This window comes from Culicoides brevitarsis, chromosome 1 (genome assembly GCF_036172545.1).
Source record: "Culicoides brevitarsis isolate CSIRO-B50_1 chromosome 1, AGI_CSIRO_Cbre_v1, whole genome shotgun sequence".
NCBI classification, from domain to species: domain Eukaryota; kingdom Metazoa; phylum Arthropoda; class Insecta; order Diptera; family Ceratopogonidae; genus Culicoides; species Culicoides brevitarsis.
This window is the reverse complement of record NC_087085.1, coordinates 41698933-41721932: the sequence shown is the minus strand read 5'-3', so window position 1 is coordinate 41721932 and position 23000 is coordinate 41698933. Positions and strand designations below refer to the sequence as shown.

The following is a 23000-nucleotide window of genomic DNA, read 5'->3' as shown; positions in this document are numbered from 1 at the left end:
TTAATTAATTAAAATTTTTAAATAAATTAAAATTTGAAAAAATTTGAAAAAAATTTAAAAAAAATCAAAATTAAAAAAAAAATAAATTAATATATTATATATTTTTATTTGAAACAATTTATAAAAATTTTTTTTTTATTAATTTTTATAAATTAATTTTTTGAGGGATTTTTACCTTTTAAAAAATTAAAAAAGTTTTTAAAATTAAAATTTTTAATTTTCCAAGATAAAAAGTTCGTAAAAATATTTTTTTACTTTTAATTAAAAATATCATTAAATTATAAAAAATATTAAAAAAAAAATTATTTAAAAATATATTTAATTAAAAAATAATAATTAAAAAATTATTTATTTTTAATTAAAAGAATTATTTGAAATTAAAAAAAATATTTTTAAATTATTCAAAAATTAAAAAAAATAATGATTAATAAAAAAATAATTCAAAAAACTGATTAAAATTTTTAATTAATTAAATTTAATAATTTATATTTTATTTGTTTAAATATTATCATTTATTTTATTTAATTCAAAAAATTTATTTAAATTTTAAAAAAATCTCTTAAATTATTATTATTTTTTACTTTTTAGTGCACTTTTCAATAAAAAATTAATATTTTAAAAAATAATTTTTTTTCATCCCATTTTTACTTCTGTGTACGACATCGACAGGATTTATAAGGATGTCTTTCACTGAGCTATTATAAAATGAAATAAAATAAAAAAAAGCAACAACATAATCCAATATATGTATGATATTGAAAAAATATTTTTCTTTTATCATGTCTTATATCTATCATGTCTCGTGTGGTAAAATAACTCTGTACGAAAGCAGCAAAAAAAAATCATACATCAAAGCGAATATTTTCTTTTCCTTATCCCTTTTTATTATTTGACCGGAAAATGTTTGTATTTGATCTTATAAAAAAAAAGTATTTTAAAGAAAAATTTTTTTATTTTAATGGCAGGGGAACTCCAAACCCTCCTTTTGATCAACAATGACTTAACTCTATTTATTCGATTTCCTTTTTTATTTTTTTTTTTTACGAGAACGATGATGATGACTTGTGCAAAAGGGAGTGCAAACATATAAATTTTAGTGATGAATATTAAAGTTAAGCACACTTCTTGATATTTTCTGGTCCTTGAAAATCCTTTTTCATAATTTCGAGGGTGACAAGCGACGCGACACAAAATGTGCAACCCCTTTAACATGAAAAATCTTTTTTTTTTTTTTTGAAGAGTTCTTGAGTGAGAGACAGCTATTCAATTATTATTATCATTTTCCTCTTTTTATTTTGGGTACATTAAAAAACCCTTTTTTCCGTACATGACGTAAATTTTTCATACTTTTTCCCTTTTTTTCTCGCATATTTCATTACTTTTTTGCTGTTTTTCAGATAACAACCCTTAAATACATATTTAATTTGACTTTCAAAACACACAAAACGACTCCCTTTTGCCACTTTTAATTAATTTGCTTTATCCTTTACCATCTGCATACCACGTCGTCGTCGTTCTTCTTCTTCTGCTCCTTCGTTTTCGTCGTCGTCGTCATCATCATCATCACCCACTTATTCAGCCCGCTTCCCCCGCTTTGCCCATTCCATGCGAATTATATAAGCGCAAAGGCAGAAAAAAAATGTGAAGTAGAAGAAAAAACTTTTATACACCGTTTATTTGCCTCTTGTTTATAACTTTTTTTGTGCCATGTCCCGCACTGCTTTTTTCCCTCTGCTCGTTGCATTCGCTGAAGAGACTGCGAGTATTTCATTATAACATGAAATTGCGGGAAATCTAAAAAAAATAAATATAAATTTTTTTAATGTTTTAATTAAATTTGAATTTATTTATATTTAATCAAAAAATAAATAAAATTATTTTTTTATTTTCACGAATAAAAAAAAATAATTTTTAAAAATTTAACAAATTTATAAAAAAATAATTTTAAAAAATAAATAAAATCTAAATTTATTTTAAATAATTAAAAAATTATTTTTAAAAAAAAATTCTTTAAAAAAATATTTTATAATAAAAAAAAAAATTTTTTAAAAAATAAATTAAAGAAAATTTATTAAATGATTAAATTTTAAAATAATTTTAAAAATTTTTTATTTAATAAAATAAATTTTAAAATATTTTAATTTTTTAAAATATTATTAAAAAAATTTTTTTATATTATTTTTTTTAATTTTTTTTTTTAAAATTTAAAAATAATTAAAATTTATTAAAATAATTAAATTTATTATTAAATTTTTTTAATTTTAATTTTTTATTTTAAAATTAAATTTAATAAAAAAATTAAATAAAATTATAAAAATTTAATATTTTATAAATTTTTTTATTTAAAAATAAAAAAAATTAAAAAAATTAAAAATAAAAATAAATAAAAAAATATTTTTAAAAATTTAAATTAATTTTACTAAAAAATAAAAAAAAAAAAATTAAAATAAATTATTTTTTTTAAATTTCCCGCATCTTCCATGTAAAGTGTCTGTGTGTATTTTTTCAACTTTATGACTTAAAATATTTATACAATGTACTTGAGAGTGAGAGAGGGAAAAAACGGTGAAGTGGTAGACAAATAAAATAAAATGAAATAATGTTTTACTTAAGCTTCTACTTCTGCATTTTTATTATTTACATTTTCCTTCACTTTGCTCACAGGATCCATTTTTTTCTTATTATTTGCATTGTTTTATTTTTTTTTGCTCTCGCTCGCGCTTGTTTACTTGTTTGTTATTCAAGTTACAACGCAGGTACTTTTGTTTTATTTTATTGCATTTGTTTTCGAATATTATATTTTTTTAATTAAAAACTCAGGAAGAAAAAAAAGAAAAAAAATTACAAACACTTCTTAATAGCTAATTACGCGTATTCTCGTTTCCGCATGAAAAACTGCTGACAAAGGGAAATCAATATCATTTATTATTAATGTTGCGGGAACGGAGCACAAGAAAAATCATAAAAACCGATTTTCCGCACACACAGCATGCCCCATTGTCGAGCACATTAAATCTTTATCTTTCCTTCCCACATAATAAAGCAGACGAGCGAAGAAAAAAAATAAAAAAATGGAAATCAGGAAAACAATATATTGGAAAATCTTCGACGGAGGGTGGCAGAAGAGAGGTAGAAAATCGTCTGACTTGACTATGACGGCGAATAAACAACAATATAATTCAAATAAAAATGAAAAATTCACATTTATTATTGTATTCCGAGCGATATGCTTTTCTCGGGATTATTTTTCCGTTATTTTTTTTTCCTTCTTCTTCTTCTTATTTTTTCCTTATAAATACACAGATCGCAGATATTAACTGAATGTCTCAAGTACCAGTTGGAATGTTGTTGTTGGGATTACACAAGAAGAAAAAAATAATAATAATCATAATAATAAAAGATGAATGGCATAACGGAAAATAAAGTAGTAGTAATCTTTTATGTTATTAAGGAAAATATTTTATCAGGAAATTGGCAAATCTCGAGAAAAATAAGAAGAAGCAAAAAAAAACTAGAAAAGGGATGACATTTTACTTTTTTTTTATTATTGTCGTTTTCACTTCGTTTTCTTCTTTTGTTAATATAGTCATTATTCCGTTTTTTTTATGAAACGAAAAAAAAAAATAATTCGATAAAAGCGCGCAGAGATTTAATCTTATTGAACTTTGAGTTTTTTTTTGTTCATCTGAGGATTTTATTCTCTTGAGTATTTTTGACAGTTGACATATTTCATGACATATATTGATGAAAAGTTAATTTTTTATATTATTATATATTTTGCTTAAAATTAATAAGAAAAAAAAATTTTTTTTGACAGCTTTGACATTGAGATTAATTTTTAAAAAATTTTTATTATTTAACTTTTTATTTATTTTAAATAATTTTTAAACAAAATAAAAAATATATAGAATAATATTATTTTCAGATTTAATTTAAAATATTTAAAAATAAATTTAGAGATTTTCAAAGCTTTTAAATTGATATTAAAATTTTATTTAAAAATATTATTTCAACGAATTCTTGAAAAAATTTAAAATATTTTTATAAAATAATTAATAAAATTGAAATATTTTTTCTATAGATCTAAAGTATGAATTTTTACATATTCAAAAAATCAATAAGGAATAATAAAAAAATTAAATCAAAATATATTTTTTAGAATTTTGTAACATTTTTAAAAGATTTATATTAAAATTTTTTGAAAATCAATTTAATTTAAAAAAAAAATATTTTAATTTTTTTTTTAATTTTTCTTAAATAATTTTCTTTTTTTAAAATAACAAAAAAAAATTGATTAAGAACGCTTGAAATTTGAAAAAATAAAATATGAAAACAAAAATTTAAAAAAAAATAAATAAAATAAAAATTATTATTTTACTTAAAATTTTCAAAATAACATTCAATATTTTTTTTTACTTTAAAAAAATTATTTTAATTTAAAATATTTTAAAGCTTGAAATTCATCAAAAATTACGAAAATTTCTTTGGATGTCTTTTGGATGGTTCTTAAGCTTGAAAATCGAAAATATAAAAATACGTAAAAAATCCGTAAAAAATACGTAATTTTCATTTTGAAAGTTAATTTGATAAAAATATATAAAAAAAATTAAAAATAATAAAAATTTTAATGATACGAAAATTTAAAAAATATTATTAAAAAAATATTATTTTATTTTAAAAAAAATTTAACTAATAATTTGTTAAATTAGTATCCAATCATCTCGAACATTTATCAAGTCATTATCATTAAGTTGCATTTGTATCTAATACTTGAACGCAATTTCTTGTAAAAAGAATAAGAAAAAGGAGAAAAAAAGAAAAATGTGAAGCAAAAAGCCATTTGAATAGATGTTCATCAACCTAAAAGCACTCAACTGTTATGGATGACATCCATCCTCATTTCTCCATTGTTAGGTGCACAACCCCACTCGTCATTGTCACAATGAATGCCTTTGCCTTGGCATGTCTCTCGTTCCGTATCTCGCTCGTAGAGTTGTAGTACAAGGATGATGATGATGTGCTACTTTTTTTTTCTTACTTCTCCAAGTAATAAAAACATTTTTCATTCCACTTAGTACAATGCACAACTTTTTCCTCGACTTACACCCGTTTCTCTCGTCGTCTTGCCACGTAGGCAGGCAAACATCTTTAGATTATATATTTGATTCGTTTTATTCTGCTTCATATCATCCACGCAAAGCAAAAAAAAAATGTTGAGATGAGAGACAATAATAACACGAACATTTTTATGTGATATGGAAAAATAAAATAAAAATGGGAAGAATATTGTTTTTATCCTCGTTCCATTCTCGTTGCTTTTTTTTTCTTCTTCGTCGTTGTCTTTTCTTTTGTGTGTGTGTGCGAAATGCCGCCCGCTTTGCCCCCTTCCCCCCTATCAAGAGACATCACAACGTTTATTACAAACAATCATGTACCTGTTTTTATTGTCGACATGAAATGAGTGTAAGTGACGCTAACAGCATCTCTTTATAAGCCACCCACATTTTTTCCCTCACACTCGGCAACAACATTTTTTCCATTGTTTTTTTTTCCTTCCATCTTTTTCTAGTCTTCTTTTTGTCCTTCAACATTTTTTTTTTGCTTCTCCTTCTTTCTAACACAAAGTAGCAATGATATTAGATGGTTTTTCTTTTTAATGACCGTCTTCTTCGTTGTTTTTATTGCTCGTCGTCATTGACATCCCCTTACGGCGTAGATTTTTATTATTTTTCCCCATTTTTCTCTATTATGCTAATTGAATGGTTTTCTCCGAATAATTATATTTATGTTTAACCATTCAACTGTTAATGTTATTGTTATTATGTTACAATCAACGATGTTACTTTAAGGATTACTCGAGTTGATCTCGAACCATCGATAGTTCTCAGCATTAATTAAATTTCTATTCAAGTGACGCAGATGCTAGATAACAACATTGATGATGAGAATGACAAAATGATAACAATGAAGAAATAAAAAAAATCAATTGTATTTTTTTTTGTGTTTGTTTATTTTTTTTATTTACTTTTATTCAATTGTAAAAGTGCCTGAAGTATTTTCTATATAAAAATAAATTGTAACGAAATGCAATTTATAATGATTGAAAGATTCTTTCTTATCACGTTGATGGAAGGTTTTGAAAAGAAATCAATCAATATTGTCATTTGTGTGGAAAAAAAATTTGAATATTTTCTTCATTACAAGATAACAAGGGTTTTAAACATATAAAAAATTTTTTTTCCATATAATTTTAATTTATAATATATTTTTTATATTTTTATTTATTTATATTTTTAATTTATAAGAAATGATTTTAAATTAATATATTTAATTAAATAAAAAAAATAGTTTTTAAATAAGTTAAAATTATTAATATTAAATTTATTTAGCTTATTAAAAAATTATTTTTTTTTAAATTAAGAATATTTTTTTAAATAATAATAATTTTTTTGTTGTCATAAATAATTTAAAATTTATTAATTAAACAATTAAAAAAATAATATATTTAAATATTAAAAAAAATAATTTGATTAAAAAATAATATTTTTATAGAAAAAAAATTTAGATTTCATAATAATTTTTTTTTCGTATTTTTTTTAATTTTTAAATTTTTTATTTTAAAATTATTTTTTTATAAAAATTATTTTTATAAAAGAATTTCAAATTATAAAAAAATTTTTTTATGGTAATTTACTGAAAAATTATTAAATTATAAATAAAATATATGAAAAAAAATAAGTTGTACAAAATTTAAATGAACTTTTTTTGCCAATTTAATATAAAAAAATATTATTAAACTTAATTTTATTTTTAAACTTAAAAAAAATTAAGATATTAGTATAAAATATTATAAATATCAATATTATATAAAATTTATTGTTAAAATTTTTGAATTAATGAAATATATTTATATCAATTTAAATTAATATTTTGTACAAATTTTGTAAACTTTATATTTTTTTTCAAAACTTAAAAAATTAATAATTTTTCTGTAAATTTTCAAAAAATAATTTTTAATTAATTTAAAATTTAATTAAATTATTTTTAAAAAACAATGAAAAAAAATTTTATTAAACATTAAAAAAATAATTTTTAATTAATAATTCAAAGAAAATTATTTTTTTTAAATTTTAAAATTAAACAAAGAATAATTAACATTATATATTTATTATTAAATTTCAATTAATTTATTTATTTTTTTATTTATTTATTTTGATTAATTTATTTAAAATAAATATATTTATTATTAAAATTTATTAAATAAATTTAACATTAATTAATTAAATTTACTTTATTATTTTAATTCACTGCAAAATATGTAAATCAACGATTTTTTAATTAGCTCAAGTCAAAATGTATGTAATTAGATAAATTGCCAAATAATTAGCTTTCCATCAAAATCGGGTATTTGAAACGGATACGTCACATAATTAATTGTCTCATTTGTAAATTATTTACTAATAACATGTTTATTATTACTTCATTATTATTATTACTTCGACAACAAGGTACATTTTATGATACATTGACACACGCATCGAGTAATAAATAAATAAAAACGCGCCTGTCTCTGTTTCATGTCACATCACAATTATTATCCTCTTTTTATGTGTGTGTCATAAATAAAAAAAAAAAATATTCCGTCATATATCAGTTCAGTTCAGCAATCACTAAAAACCATCGTCGTTGTCGTCGTTGTTCGTCGTACGATAAGTGAGAGATATGATACATATTTAAAAACATTAGCATTTGCATTTGCAAACTCGCAACATGCATGAATAACTCTCTCCTCGCTCCTCATCGTGCTGCGTGCAAATATCGCAAAATCCTTTAAACACACACGAGAATAACATGGAGCTTCGCCATCATCATGCCACAATGACGACGTCGACATATGTACTCGACGACGACGATGACAACGCGCGCCGTACAAGGCAAAGAGTCATCATCATACTTTTATTATTATATGGAAATAACCTGAATCCCTTTTTTTTCGTGTCTACGTAAAATTCATGGGGAAGCGAGCTGTTTTAAGGGTGGGTGGCTTTGCGATACGACCGAACGTTGTCGTCACGTAGCCCGTACCAAATTGAATAAATTTGCCATGGGGTGAGAGGGAAAAATCATATCGTCGTTGTCGTTTTATTGTTGTTAGCATGACACACATACGGTAAACACCCTGCCTGCCTGCTGCATGCTGATGATGATATGCTTTAGTGGTGAACGCTTGTTTGTAATAATATAAGTCTGTTTGGAGTGTAAGAGAGATTGCTTTTGTTGTCGTTCGTTACTGAACTGCCGCTTCGTCGTATTATGATGACTGCTGTTGTTATATTGTTGCTCGTTGTCGTGTCACACACAGGACGACGTCGTGTTCAACGACTAATATGATTTTAACATACCGACAACAGTTTGTGTATTTTTTCATGCTTCTGTTTTGGCGCGCGCTTTATTAAATGGAATGAGGATATAATGCAGGGTGTTTTTTTTTATTTCACCACTGTGCTCTGTGTGTACGTCGCAATGTGTAAATAACACATGTGTCTAGATAAAAGACGAAGGATGAATAATAGAGAGGAAAAGTACTTTGAATTAGCGAGTGCAATCAATAGAAGTATATGAAAAAAAATAAAAATATTAAATAAAAATAATTTTTTACAAAATTAATAATATTAAACTTAAAATTTTGTTATAAAAAAATTAAATTAATTAAAAATTATTTAAAATTAAATTCATTATTTTTTTTTTTAAAATTTATTAATATTTTTCAATTTTAATTAATTATTTTTTTTTTTTTCAAAAATAAAAAAAAATATTTTAAAATATGAAATAATAAAATTAAAAAATATTAATTTATAATAATTTTAAAACATATAACATATATGTTAAAGAATATATATTTTATATTATTTATAATTTATTTTTTATTGTAAAATTATTTTTTTATATTATTATTTAACGTAAAATATTTTTTAATTATTAATTATTTTATAATTAAATTTAAAAAAATGTTGAAAAACATAAAAACAAAATATACAGCTACAAAATATAATCATTTAATTAATAATTTAATAAAATTTTAATTAATAAAAAAAATATTCAAAAGGTTATTAAAATAAATTAATTCTGAACATACATTTTTTGTCAATTAAATTAAATTAATTAAAATTTAAAATAAAAAATAATATTTTGAATAATTTTTAGTAAAAAAAAATAAAATATTTTTTTTAAAATTTTACTTTGTGGTTTTTATTTTTTTTTTGTTATTTTATAATTAATTTTATCTATATTTTTTATTATTATTATTTTTTTATTTATTTAAAAAAAAATTAGTTTTATTATATTTTAACATTTTTTTTACAAAATTTTAAATATATTTTTTTTAACTATTTTTAATGTTAATTTTTTTTTTAATTTTTATTTTTAAATTAAAATATTTTTTTTTTATTATTTATTAATATTCTTAATTATTTATTTATTTATTATTATTTTATTATATTATATTTATTTTGTATTTTATTATTAATAATTATAATTAAAATAATAACTTCAATTAATGCACAAAATTTATCATAAAATAGAAAAACATCATAGCATATGAAACATAACACACAAAAAAGTGTGAGAGTTCTTTGTGTTACGGATATTTAGACTACGGATGAACATTAACAATAGAAATCTTTAACAGGGACGTGACCTACAATTATTTGCAGTATGTTGAACTAATTTAACAAAAAAAAATCAAGATAACCGGTTTTCACCATGGGACGCATTTTTCAAGAGGTCCTTCAGAAAAACTTTTCGTCGACGTTATAAATCAATGTGAACGCTTAAAAAATAAATAAAAATAAAATCCAATAAAATATTCAGTAGCAAAATGTCCAGCGACACCGCCTACGAAACATAAAATATATTATTTGATTTAGATAATTTTATTTTATTTTATATATCAATCAATTTGTTTACTTTTCCACACCGAGCGCACACGCAACACGACACAGCATAAGTACATGACAGTTATAGCAATTCAGAAATGTTCAACATACTTTGTTGGTTATTATGGTTATTATAATAACCTTTTTCTCTCTGCTGCCTGTGTCGACAATTTATCTGAATAACAACCTCATACTTATTTTCACATATATCCGTTCGGCTTAGTCGGAGAGTATGGAGTATGGAGTATCGGAACAGCCGTCAGTATAATAATAATAAAAACCGTAATAGCCTTAGTTTGAGCAGCAATCTACATTGTGTACATTTATCTACATAACAGTTTTAGATACAAACAAGGTAACGAACACACAAAAGCGAACGAAGATGCGAAGAAGACGCAGAAGAAGAAGAGCATACAAAAAAACAACATTATTCTATTATTATTAAATACATACCAATTGTGATATTCTGATTGTGTATCCTGTCGTTTTTGTACATTTATACATGTTTGCTATGTATATTCCAAACAAAATAATACGACACGAAACATATGTATCATACACGTACACGTAGCGCCCGTACAGCCTGTAGTAAGGATACCGAAAATATGTTTACTCTCACTTGAAGTTCTCTCTCTCTCTCTCACGGCAATTCTCTCTCGTATCGTAGCTGCATCTACAGACAAAATAATAACAGAGAGGTCGATTCATAAATATTTTTCACACGAACTTCAGTTTACTCTTCTCATTTGACGTGTAACCACTTATTATTACAGTATCTGTTACTCCGAGTAAAGTTGGATACAAAATCTGTAAAAAAAAATTAAATTTTCGTAAATAATACAAAAAAATATTCAAAAATTATAACAAAGGAAAATTTTAAAAATTATTTAAAATATTAATTTATTATTATTTATTAAAAAAAAAAATTGTTACAAAAAATATTACAACTTCGTATATAAACATATACAAAGAAAGAAACGTTTATTGAAACACAAAAAAAAAACGAAGAGATAGTAAAGTGAAGTGAATATCAAACATAAAAGAGCGTCGTCGTCATCATCACGATAATTTGTTAAAGTGTACCGTCTCTATAGAAAGTATCAACATCATCATTGTCATATATATGTACATGCAACATATATATTATATACAAAATACACACAATATAGTTATGTTATACTAACCAAATAAAACAGAGTGTGAATTGAAGTGTATAGTTAGCGCGCGCGTTTAGTATTAAATGTGCCGGCTTATTGAATAGTACGTTGAGTACCGCAACCAGTTAATCAAGAGCGTACGTGTACGTCTACGGATGGGAAATTAAAATCATATAAACGTACAAAATTAATTACCGCAATATACACATAATATATTTATTTAAAAGTGTATGAAATATAATTGAATGATAATTGAAATAAAATTTATTTGAATTATATTGTGTGTGTTTTGTATTTTTTTTTTGTTTATAATAAATATTAATAAATAATAAAATAAATATATATGATAATAAATTAATATTATTATATAATATTAAATATTATATATTTTTATTTAATATTTTTATTATATTTAAAAAAATAATTATTATTATTATACAAAAATTAAAATAATAATATTTTTTTAAATATATTAAAATATTAAATAAAAATATACATATATAATATATTAATATTAATAATAATAATTTATTATTATCATATATATTTTTATTATTATTATTATTTAAATTTATTATAAACAAAAAAAATAATAAAGTGATTTTTTTATTGCAGAATCTAATTGAATGAATAAATAAAAAAATAATAATATTAAAATCAATCATCGTATTAATAACCGCAAAATATATATAAATTATAATATAAAACACAATATAAATTAACATAATTTATCAAAATAAATTCACACTGTCATTTTATCGCTGTGGTGTGTTTCGATTATTATTATAACACAAAAAATAAAAATAAAAAAAATAATATGAATGGATAACAACTCAATACAAACGTTGAATATGTTATTGTGTGCCAAATAAATAAATAAATGTTAAATATTTCTCTCCAATATAATACAAAATAAATCGCATTATAAAATAAAATATACGAGAGAGAGCAAGCAAAATAATAATAAAAAAAAAACAAAGTGAAGTGAAACCAGTCATTTGTATCGCACCAGATAGTTTGGATTGTATGAGCTGTACCATTCGCGTACAGTCCATACAACACATTATTCAGCAAAAATTGAGAAAATCATAATAAATATAAACAGTAACAACAACAACATAAATAATAGCAGCATCATCGACACAGCAAAATACAAATTGGCAAAAAGCATGACAGCCAATTTGAAGGTATTAAATGTAATGTGAAACAATTTTATTTATTCATTTATTATTTTTTAAGCTTAAATATGTATTTTTAATAATTTAACACTGATTTCGGTATCATTAACCTTTGTTTGTATACAAACAATATATTATCATATATAAAAATTATAATTAGCACACGATGTCACGTGCCAACCTTTGATGCGACAAACAATCATTGTTATTATTATCATGAGTCAATTTGTCAAACATATATGTTTAATGTTTACCGCACACCAAAACAACAACAACAACAACCATTAATAAATGCCAAAAATATCATAATCACGAAACAAGTGGCAGCTACCGCTAATAATCATAATAATAATAAGCAGCAGATTAAATTACATGACGCGCTCATATTTTCCCCAATGGCAGTTTATGAGGTTAAGTCAATTATTGTTATTGTTTCAAAATCCATCAAAGACGAATATAATTAAATCAAAATGCGACACCAAAAGATTTACACACGAAATTCCGAGATAATTATTTATTTATTGCAAGTGCATTGTTTTCTTAAATACTTGCACCGGTTTCGCTACTTAGCCAAAGTGTTTGCAGTTAAAGGTGTAAATTATCTAATATATTGCATGTTTATTGTATAAAGTTACATTTTGTACGGACATGCATGCATATTTAATTATTATTCACATTGTTGGCTCCATACGTGCAGAATGATAGCGGTTGCAGAGTTAAGTGGCAATTATTATTATTATTATTATATTGTATTGTATTACACGATATTTAAATAATTAAATGGTTGTCTGATGCGGTAATAATATGGTCAAGCAAGTGTTATTGGGGGAATATGTTATAATAATAATAATTAATTATTTTCGGATTTTGAATTTAATTTATTTTATCTCGTCTCGCGCGGAAATGTTCATTGAACATTCTTTGATCGCGTTTCTTATATTCATAAATTTAAATGTTCTACATTTATTTTAAATTTTTTATCTTTCATAATTTAATTAAAAAATTAATGAAAAATAAACTTTAAAAAATATTAATGTAAAATATGTAACTTTAATTATAATAATTTTAATTAATTATTTAATTTTATTATTTTCAAATTTAACTTTTTATTAATTTTATTTTATTTTAATATTTAATTTTTTTATATTAAATATATTTTAAAAATTGTTTATACATTTTTCAATATATTTTTTAAAGTTTTTTTGAAAAAAAAATTAATTATTAAAAAATATAAATTAGAAAAAAAATAAAATTATTAAAAAATTATTAATTTATTAAAGTTATTATCGAATAATTAAAAAAAATAATAATATTTTATTAAAATAAAATAATTTAATTATAATAATTTTTATTTAAAATTATTTTTTAATTTTTTTAAAAATTTTTATAATATAATTTTTTAAAAATTTTTATACATTAAAAAATATTTCAAAGAAAATTTAAAAAACTTAATTAAAAAAAATATGAATTAAATAAAAAATAAAATTTATTATATAAAAAAAAATAAATTTTATAAAATTTTAAATAAAATATTATTAGAAAAATTATTTAGTTAATTATAAATTTTATTAAAAAAAATAAATCAAAAAATTATAAAATAAAAATAATTTTTAAATACATTTTAAAAATAAAATTTTTATTATTTATTTTATTTTTATTTTTTTTTAATTAATTATAAAATAAATAAAATATAATAATTCATTAAAAATTATATTTTATAAATTAAGTGAATTATATATATATATATATATTATTTTTTAAATTTGGAACAAATTAATGTTTAAAATAATTGCTATTGTGCAATAATTGAAATAGATTTTAACCTCAAGGTTTTTTTTTATAAAGATATCTCCAAACGAATATCATTAATTTCAACACTTCTTGTTAAGATGCAAAAATAATATATTTATAAAGAGGAAGAAAATGTAGTGTAAATAACTTTTAAAATACAAAAAAACGCAAAAAAAAATATCTTCTACATACCAGTTATGTGTGTGTCCCTTGTCTTCTTCTTCTACAATTTTTTTTCATCTGTATTAAAATATGTTTCCATTTCGTGCCAGGGAGAGCAGAGCGCACGAATGAAAAAAAAAACTTACTTGATGCACTTTGAATTATTTAAAAAACCTTTTACTTGATTTATTTACTTAATTTTCTACACACAGCCAACGTTGCGAGCGAGAGAGATATTTCAAGTATTGCGCCACTTTTTTTTTTGCATATTCTTGATGGCATGGCATACCAAAGGGTTACGTTCTTGCAAAGAGAGCAAGAAGAAAAAAATTATAATGTAATGCCATTCTAAGAGCCATAAATTTCTGAACTGGTTCTGTGTGTCTTGGCTGAAAAATATAAATGCAAGCAAGCGTGGAGAAATGCATATATAACATTTTTGTTATTGCATCTTTTATATTCTTCTCCTTTTTATCGTGCAACATCATCGTGTCGGTTCGTCTTCGGTATTGTACAAGTTAAAGTAGTTTATTTTATTATTGTATTTTTATTATTTCTGTATTGCTCCGTACCTCATGTTTTATTTGAAAATTGAACAAACTTGACTTGTCTCCCGGAATGGGGGAATGTTTAAGAAGAACATAAGCGCTTGCCTGTCTGTGTGACGTACAGGAAGGTAATCACGTATGAATGAAAGCGTGACTGAAATAAAGTTTTCTCGAAGAAAAAAAGTTATTTTCTCGAACGTTGTTATGATTATTATTATTTATTATTATATATCATCGCGATATATAACATAAAATAATATTTTATAAACTTTTAGAATTATTCAAGAATTATTAATATTAATTATATTTTTTTTTATTTTTTTTTTCAGGGACCACCCCCGCAAGGTCCATTAAAATTCACAATAGCGGATACACTTGAACGGATAAAAGAGGAATTTAATTTCCTGCAGGCGCAGTATCATTCGTAAGTATTAGTTTAATTTTTTAAATGTATCTCAAACTATAAAGAAAGTAACAAAAAAAAAGAAATTCTTGAGAAACGTTTACGGAAATTTTATTCTCTTAACTTTAATTATCATAATATCAACACATACCGAGAGTAATACGAGCGAAGTAAAAAAAAAATGTAACATTCAGCTACGTACCTCTCTTATGTATTGAGATAATTATGTGGAGAAAAAACTTTTTCCTTATACTTTTCCCATTTTATTTCTGTTCTAATTAATTATATCAACACACACACACACACCCGTACGTGTGTTTGTCTGCCTGTATAAATAAAAGTTTTTCCTGTACTTTAACTTAACTTTTATTTCATATTGTTTATTGTCGCCTACCTAAGCGTCGACCTCCCTTGCCTCCCATTCTGGCGAGCGCCCAACATTTTTTTCTTTCTTTTTTTATGTTCGTGTCGAACAAGGTGAACTTGGGTACAATTACTTGCTCATATAATTTTTTTTTTGCTGTTGTCTGAAAAAAATAATAAAAAAAATAGAAAAAAGTTTTATTTAGTGAAGTAATTTCATTAAAAGTGGATAAATAAATGAAAGATGATAAAAAAAATTTTTTTTAAATATATTTTAATATTATACAAAATATAAAAATTACAAAATTATTTTTATTTTATTTTTTTTACGAATTTTTATTTATTAAAAATTATTTATTTTTAATTTTAATATAAAAAATATTGAAAATATTTAAAAATTAAATAAAAATAAATTTAAAAAAATAAATTATAATTATTTGATTTAAAAAAATTTAATAGAATTTTTTTTAAAAAATTAATTTTAAAATTTTTTTCAACATTAAATAAAATATAAAAATTATTTTTTTTTCGAATTTGTATTTATTAAATTAATGTTTTAATTTTAAAAAATAAGATAATAATTTAATTTAATAAATATTAATGAAATATTAATTTAAATTTTATTTATTTTTTAAGATTGATTTTTGAACATTAAAAATTACAAAAATACAAAACTATCTTTTTTCGAATTTTTATTTATTTAATTAAAAAAAATTTGTAAAAAAAAAATTTTTTTTAAATGAATAAATTTAATTGAAAAAAAATTATAAAAATTATAAAAAATAAAAAATTAAATTATTTTAAAATTAAATTTTCGAATAATTATTTAATTAAATAAATTTTGATAGTTTTTTTTATTAAGATTAAATTTGATAAATTTATTTCTTTTTATATTTTTTCAACATTAAATAAAACAAAAAAAAAAAATTTTTTTTGTAAATCATCACAAAATTACCCCAAAAAATAAAAAGACCTACCCTAAATAAACAACAAAACACAGAAAAAAAATAATAAGGGCACTGCTTAATAATAACGGCAGAAGCAACATCAACAACAATAATAATATAAATGCAAATAAACCACAGAAACGATTGATTGCCTGCAAATGATACTACGTTGCGTGTGAGAGAGTGGGTGAATGAGTGCGTCGTCGTTGTTTGTGCAGTCAACCAGTCGACCGACAGCATAACACACAGACACGGAAAATATAAATAAATACCACATAATGCCCATCAAACATTGTTTAAAATCAATAAACTTTCATCATCATACATCCGTTTATTCTTTTTTTTTCATTTTCGCTGTGTTCTGTTCGGTTTTCGAATATACCGCCGACGTTTATGAATGAACTTTAATGTACCCTCCAATGTTTGTATGGCGCATTGAATATCGGATCATTTTAACGTTTTTTTAATACTCTGATGAAAAATCATCTGTCTGTTTATGCGTAACGTTCGGTATTTAAATGTGTTTAAAAATAATAAACTTTTTTTTTTGCTTTAGGACGGTACAATTTTTATAAGATTTTCGATTTTTTGTCTTAATTAAAAAATAAAATTTTTAAAATAAAATAATTACTTAATAAAAAAATTATTTTTTTTAAATTTAATTTTTAAAAAATTTTTAATTTAATAAAAATAATTTAAATTTTTTTAAAATAATTAAAAATTTAAAACAAAATTTTTTAAATTAATTTTATAAATAATTTAAAATTTTATAAACTAAATAATTAAAATAATAAAAATTAAATAAATTTAAAATTAAATAAAAATTAATTTTAAATATTTTTATTCTAAAATTTTATTTTTTTAAATTTAATTTTTTTAATTTTAAATAAAATAAATATTTTTATATATTTAAAAAAAAATAATTTTAAACAAAAATAAATAAATAAACTTAAAAAAAAAAAAATTTAAAAATAAAATTTTTTTTTTAATTTTTAAAAATTTTTTTTTTTCTGAATTAATTATTAATATTAAAAAAAATAATTTGTTTTTTTTTAAATTTTTAATAATAAATAAAAAATATTTTAAAAGAAAATAATTAATATTATTTTTTATTTTATTAAATTAATATGAAAAAATTATTTAAAAAATTAATTTTAAGGGACAAAAAGTTAAAAAAAAAACAAATTTGTAACGACCTGCATGTTTTTGTTATTGATGATGATGATGCGATGATACAAACTGGATATCCTCCCATCTGTACGAAAGTTCGACATACAATACCGTCATGATATAAAAACGGGGAACCAATTTATTGAGGAGGAACAATTTTTTTTTCTTTCTTTGCACGTCGCATCGCTCGACATCTGCATACATCCTATATATGTGCTACATTTTTATTATTTATATTATAAACTGTGTGTTTTTTCATATTTTTTTTTCGTTTTAATATTATGTGATGCAGTTTTTTTTTGGGTAAACGAATCGTGTTTTGCTCACATTTGTAAAACGACTGTCATGGGACATCATGCTGTGTGTTCGTGTTGCTGTCGAGTGCATTCTCGACTTGATGATATGAAATTTTTATCATACCTACATATAACATTGTAAAAAAAATATACTTCTGATTCGAAAAAAAAAATGTGTTTGTGACACACAATAGTACATTTACTATAATAATGCACGCTTGGCTAAATACAGCAGAGCGCTTAATATTTTTACAGATTATTATTTTATTTTATTATACTTTTTGCACATCCATCGATACATCCACGTACTTATTGTTAAATTGAAAGTCATTCGAGTGTGAAATGTTGAATGGTGCTTGACATTTATGTTATGCCTTTTTATTATATTACATTACACATATCATTATTTCAATTGACTCGCTTTACGGGTTGACCAGTAAGTGAAAAAAAAAATAATAATTAATTATGACAGTTTTTTCTCGGAATGCCGAGCGCAAAAATGCAACCACAATAAACTAACTTAATTAAATAATTTGTCTGACCCGAACACAAAAACGCTTCAACAATGTTTATTTTCGCTTATCACAATAATTTCCATACAAAATAATTATCATATTAAAATATTTAATCATGCACACCATTCATTCAATAAACCCCCCCGACTGAGTTGATGCATCAACAACAACAACATTTTGCTGTGTGGAATTGATTAATGACAGTGAGTTTATATTCATGTGAAAATTTCATACATTACGGTAGATAATAATCATCATCAACATCATATCTCTCTCTCGGTTTATGAATGTGTTTTAATGAATTATATGAGATTATTCACGATATAATAATGATGATGATGATGATTATATATTTTATGTACATTCTGTTTGAAAAACTGTCCAATGCACGTCGGAATACCTTGTCGGATATGAGATGAATAGAAATTATTATTATTTATTGTTATTATTTCTTCAATCATTCTTTTTTTTTGTGTTTTCTACAACAATACAAGAGATATGGTTCATTCCGTTTTAAAAATTTTTAAAATTCGAAATTTTTACAAAAAAAAATATTTTAATATTCAAATTAAAAAAAAAATATTGATATAAATTTTCAATATATTAAAAATAAATTTTAAAATAATAATAATGTTTAAATTATATAACTTAATTCAAAAATTGAATAAATAAAAAAGTTATTTTTATATTTTATTTTTGAATACTTTTTATGAATTAAAATAAATAAAATTAAAAACACATATTTATTTAATGATAGTTATAATTATAATAATTTCAAAAATATAATATAGAAATAACTATTTAATAAATATTTTAGGTAATTTATAAATAAATAATATTTTTAAAATTAAATTAATTTTTCAATATTATTTTTTTTTATAAATTTATTTTATATATTTTAAAAAAAATAATTTGAAAAATAAAAAAAAAATCATAAATAATATAATAAATATAATATTAAATAATACAATATAAAAATAAATAATTAAAATAATATAATTTATTTAACTTAATTTTTTAACATAAATCAAAATTGTTAATTATACTTTTATTAAAAATTCTAAAATAGAAGAAAATAATAATTAAAAAAAAAATATTTAATTTATATTTTTTTAATTATCTAATTATTATTTTTCAATCTATCGAAAATATATAAAAAATAATATTGAAAAATTTAATTTAATTTTAAAAATATTATTTAATTATAAATTAAATGATTTATTAAATAATTCTATTTTTTTATAATAATATTAATAAATAATTTATATATTTTTCATTTTATTTATTTAATTAAATTAAAAAAGTAATGAAAAAAATTCGAAAAAAAAAATTATTATTTTTTTTAATTAAAATTTTTATCGATTTTTAAAATATTTCCTTATAAACGGAATTCACCGCACATGTGAATTTCTAAAAAGAAGACGATTTGTTGATTCATTTACTTAACATTATATACAATTACGATCTTCCCTGCATGTACATGTCGACACTCATTCACAGGGAAAAAATATATTATCTGTGCATCAGAGCGGAAAGAATTAATGAGCGCACTTATGACAACTTTAGAAATAAATTTCTTTGAATCTTCTCTCATCATCATCATATGTCGACGCTTTTGTATGCATTGTTATACATCCTATGTAATAATAACAACGACAAGGGTGAATATAAATGTTGGTATGATTGAAAATTTATTATTTCGACAAAGAAAGTCCCTTTTGTAAGAATTTTAAACTTTTAATAGACAAACAATGTTAAAAATTTTATATCTACAGTAGTTGACTTGCTCGAATAAATTTTTAATTTCCTTTTTCCATTCTATCATTTGTTATTATTTAAAATAATAATAATAAAAAAAAGTAAAGCAGTCACATTTTAAAAGCCAGACACTTATTATTCGCTGTGCATGCGTTCAACATAAATTATGTTATTATACTCAGTCTGTGCGGGTATAACTTTTTATTATTTTTAAGATAAAGTGAAATGAAATAATAAAAACTTTTATTATTATGTTTGTAAATTGTGTATTTATGTGGTCCATTACCGTTCATTGTTGTTAAAATTTATTTAAACGATGGTGTCTGGATTTCTTTTTTATTATTTAAAATATTTATTTAACATTTAATTATGAGTAAAAGAGTTAAGAAAGTCATGAATCATGATAATGACACTTACAAAACATTTAATAAAATAAATAAAAAATAACATTTTAATAACATCTACAAGATTCTCAATAAATAATCCATTCATGTTTTCCAATATAATAAAAATAATAATATTGCCATCATCCTACACTTTGTTCGCATTCAATTTATATTGCAATTTATTTATACAACATATATAGTACAATAATGCCAATATAATGACTACCTTTTTGATTTTATCCACAGCAATCTCTTTCTCTCTCTCGGTTCGGGCTGGATGTTGTAAAAATATTATTATAACATTATCATGCAATGTAATAATAAATAATAGCAAAATTGTTAATAATATCGCTATATATTGCTATTATTAATATTAATAATAATAATGTAATAAAAAGTTACATTGTACGCAGACATAAATGGATTTTAATGGAATTAAAAAAAAAAGTTGTAAAAAAATGCACAAGTCAAGACCTTAATTGTTATTATATCTACACTGCGTCGTTCTTTCATTATTATTATTTTTTTTTATTTTATTTTATTGAAATTGTTGGTCGTGTAGTGTGAGAGGCAATAAATGCACTCTAATGATTACCATCTTGGTCAACTCTATTTGTTCGCTTGCATGTGTGTGAAATTCGTGTTAAAAATTAATAATTACAAGAGTGTGTGAACTATAAATATGTTAGCGTAATTGAGGTGTGGAAGCAAAAGGTAGATGATGACGTTGATTTATTATGTGCAGTGTCGTTTGAAAAATCGCAGGCCATGTCACATAGTGTTTACTCATGTTTTGTGGTATTTTGAGCCGTGTGCTAAATTGTTTTTAATGCACTTTATAAAAATATTTATTTTTTTTACAAATTATTTTTTAAAAATTATTTTATTATATTTTTTAAATTTATATTTAATTTAAAAAATTTTTTAAAATTATTTTTTTTATTAAAATAATTTAAAAAAATTTAAAAAAAATTATAAAATATTAAAAAATAATTTAAAAAAAAATTATTAAAAAAAATTAAAAAATTTAAAAATATTAAATTTTTAATAAATTAAATTTTTTTCGTAATTTATTTCAAAATTTATAAAAATTTATGAAATAAATTAAATATAATTTTTATGTATTTTATTTTAATTATTTTTTTTTGTATTTTTTTATTTAAAATTTTATATAAAAAAATTAATTAATTCAATATTTTTAATAAATTTTCAAATAAAAAAAAAAAAAAAAATTTTATTATTAAATTTAATAATTATTTAATTTTTTTTTGTTTTAAATTTTATTGTTTAATATTTTTATTTTGAAAATTTTATAATTGAAAAAAATTATTCATTTATTTTTAAGAATTTATTTTTTTTAAGAATTTTATAATAAGAAATTTTAAATAAATTAAAAAAATAATTTTATTAAATTAATTAATAATTTAATTATTTTTAAATATTTTTATTTTATTTATTTTTTTTTTTTTTATTTTTTATTATTTAATAATTTTTTTAATTAAAAAAAAAATTAAAAATTTTTAAATAATAAATCTGAACCAAACATACACAAAAAAATTAATTTTTTTGCTAATTCATGTAACTTTAATTTTTGTTTAATTACAGGTTGAAGCTGGAATGTGAAAAATTGGCACAGGAAAAGACAGAAATGCAAAGGCATTATGTAATGGTAAGTTTCCATCATCATTAATTTTTTTTTTATTAAAATTTGCTCTCTCGCACAAATGAAGACGAACAATGCAAAGACGACAAAATTGATTGATTTCGAATTCATTTCTTAATTTAATGACAAGCAAACGATGTCAATGTCTCTCGTTCGTAGCAAAAAAGATAATATGATAATTGAAACAACGCTTCAATTTAAGTCAATCAAATCATAATTTATTGCTTTTCGAAAATAAATTCTTTAATCGTATCATATCGCATACATTTATCTTGTGTGCCTCCTCTGTTTGTCATTATAATTGCATCAATAACCTCCTCTATGCGCTCCTACCGAATTGCAGTCAAGAACGTCGTCCATTCAATTTCAATTTAAACTTTTACGAACAAAACGATATTGATCTGTCGCTCTTCGTCGTCGTCGTCGTGCCCCGTCAGTTCGCTATCGAATAATAATGATAATAATTTTGTCATTTTATTAACAACGTCATTTATTTTGTCGCATGGCTGCCGTTCGTTGCAACAACTTACAGCGCCCCATTCAATGGAAATGACTCCTAATTAACTATTTATGTTTTGTGTATTTCATTCTGATGACATCTCAGAATGTTTTATTTTCTGTCTCGCTCTCGTTTAATGGGCAACCAACAATGGATACAATGTAGACAATTTTATTTATTTATTTATGTGTAACTTTTATTGCCTTATTTTGCATTCAATGGTCGAATG

At 21.4% G+C, this 23000-nt stretch overlaps 1 protein-coding gene and 1 long non-coding RNA gene across 6 annotated transcripts in view; one reads left to right on the top strand and one right to left on the bottom strand.

The window, feature by feature from the left end:
• LOC134827869 (uncharacterized) overlaps positions 1 to 23000 on the bottom strand; it is a 181794-nt gene that overhangs the window by 87631 nt on the left and 71163 nt on the right. The window lies entirely within an intron of this gene.
• LOC134827864 (protein groucho) overlaps positions 1 to 23000 on the top strand; it is a 167816-nt gene that overhangs the window by 97113 nt on the left and 47703 nt on the right. The window contains exons 1-3 of one of the 5 annotated variants that reach the window (XM_063840722.1): positions 12090 to 12279; positions 15101 to 15195; positions 22215 to 22278. In XM_063840722.1, coding sequence (XP_063696792.1) covers positions 12262 to 12279; positions 15101 to 15195; positions 22215 to 22278 — 177 coding nt within the window. In that variant the 5' untranslated portion in view covers positions 12090 to 12261. Of the gene's footprint in view, positions 1 to 12089; positions 12289 to 15100; positions 15196 to 22214; positions 22279 to 23000 lie in introns of those variants that run through there. The other 4 variants (XM_063840720.1, XM_063840723.1, XM_063840724.1 and 1 more) reach the window with 4 other exon arrangements.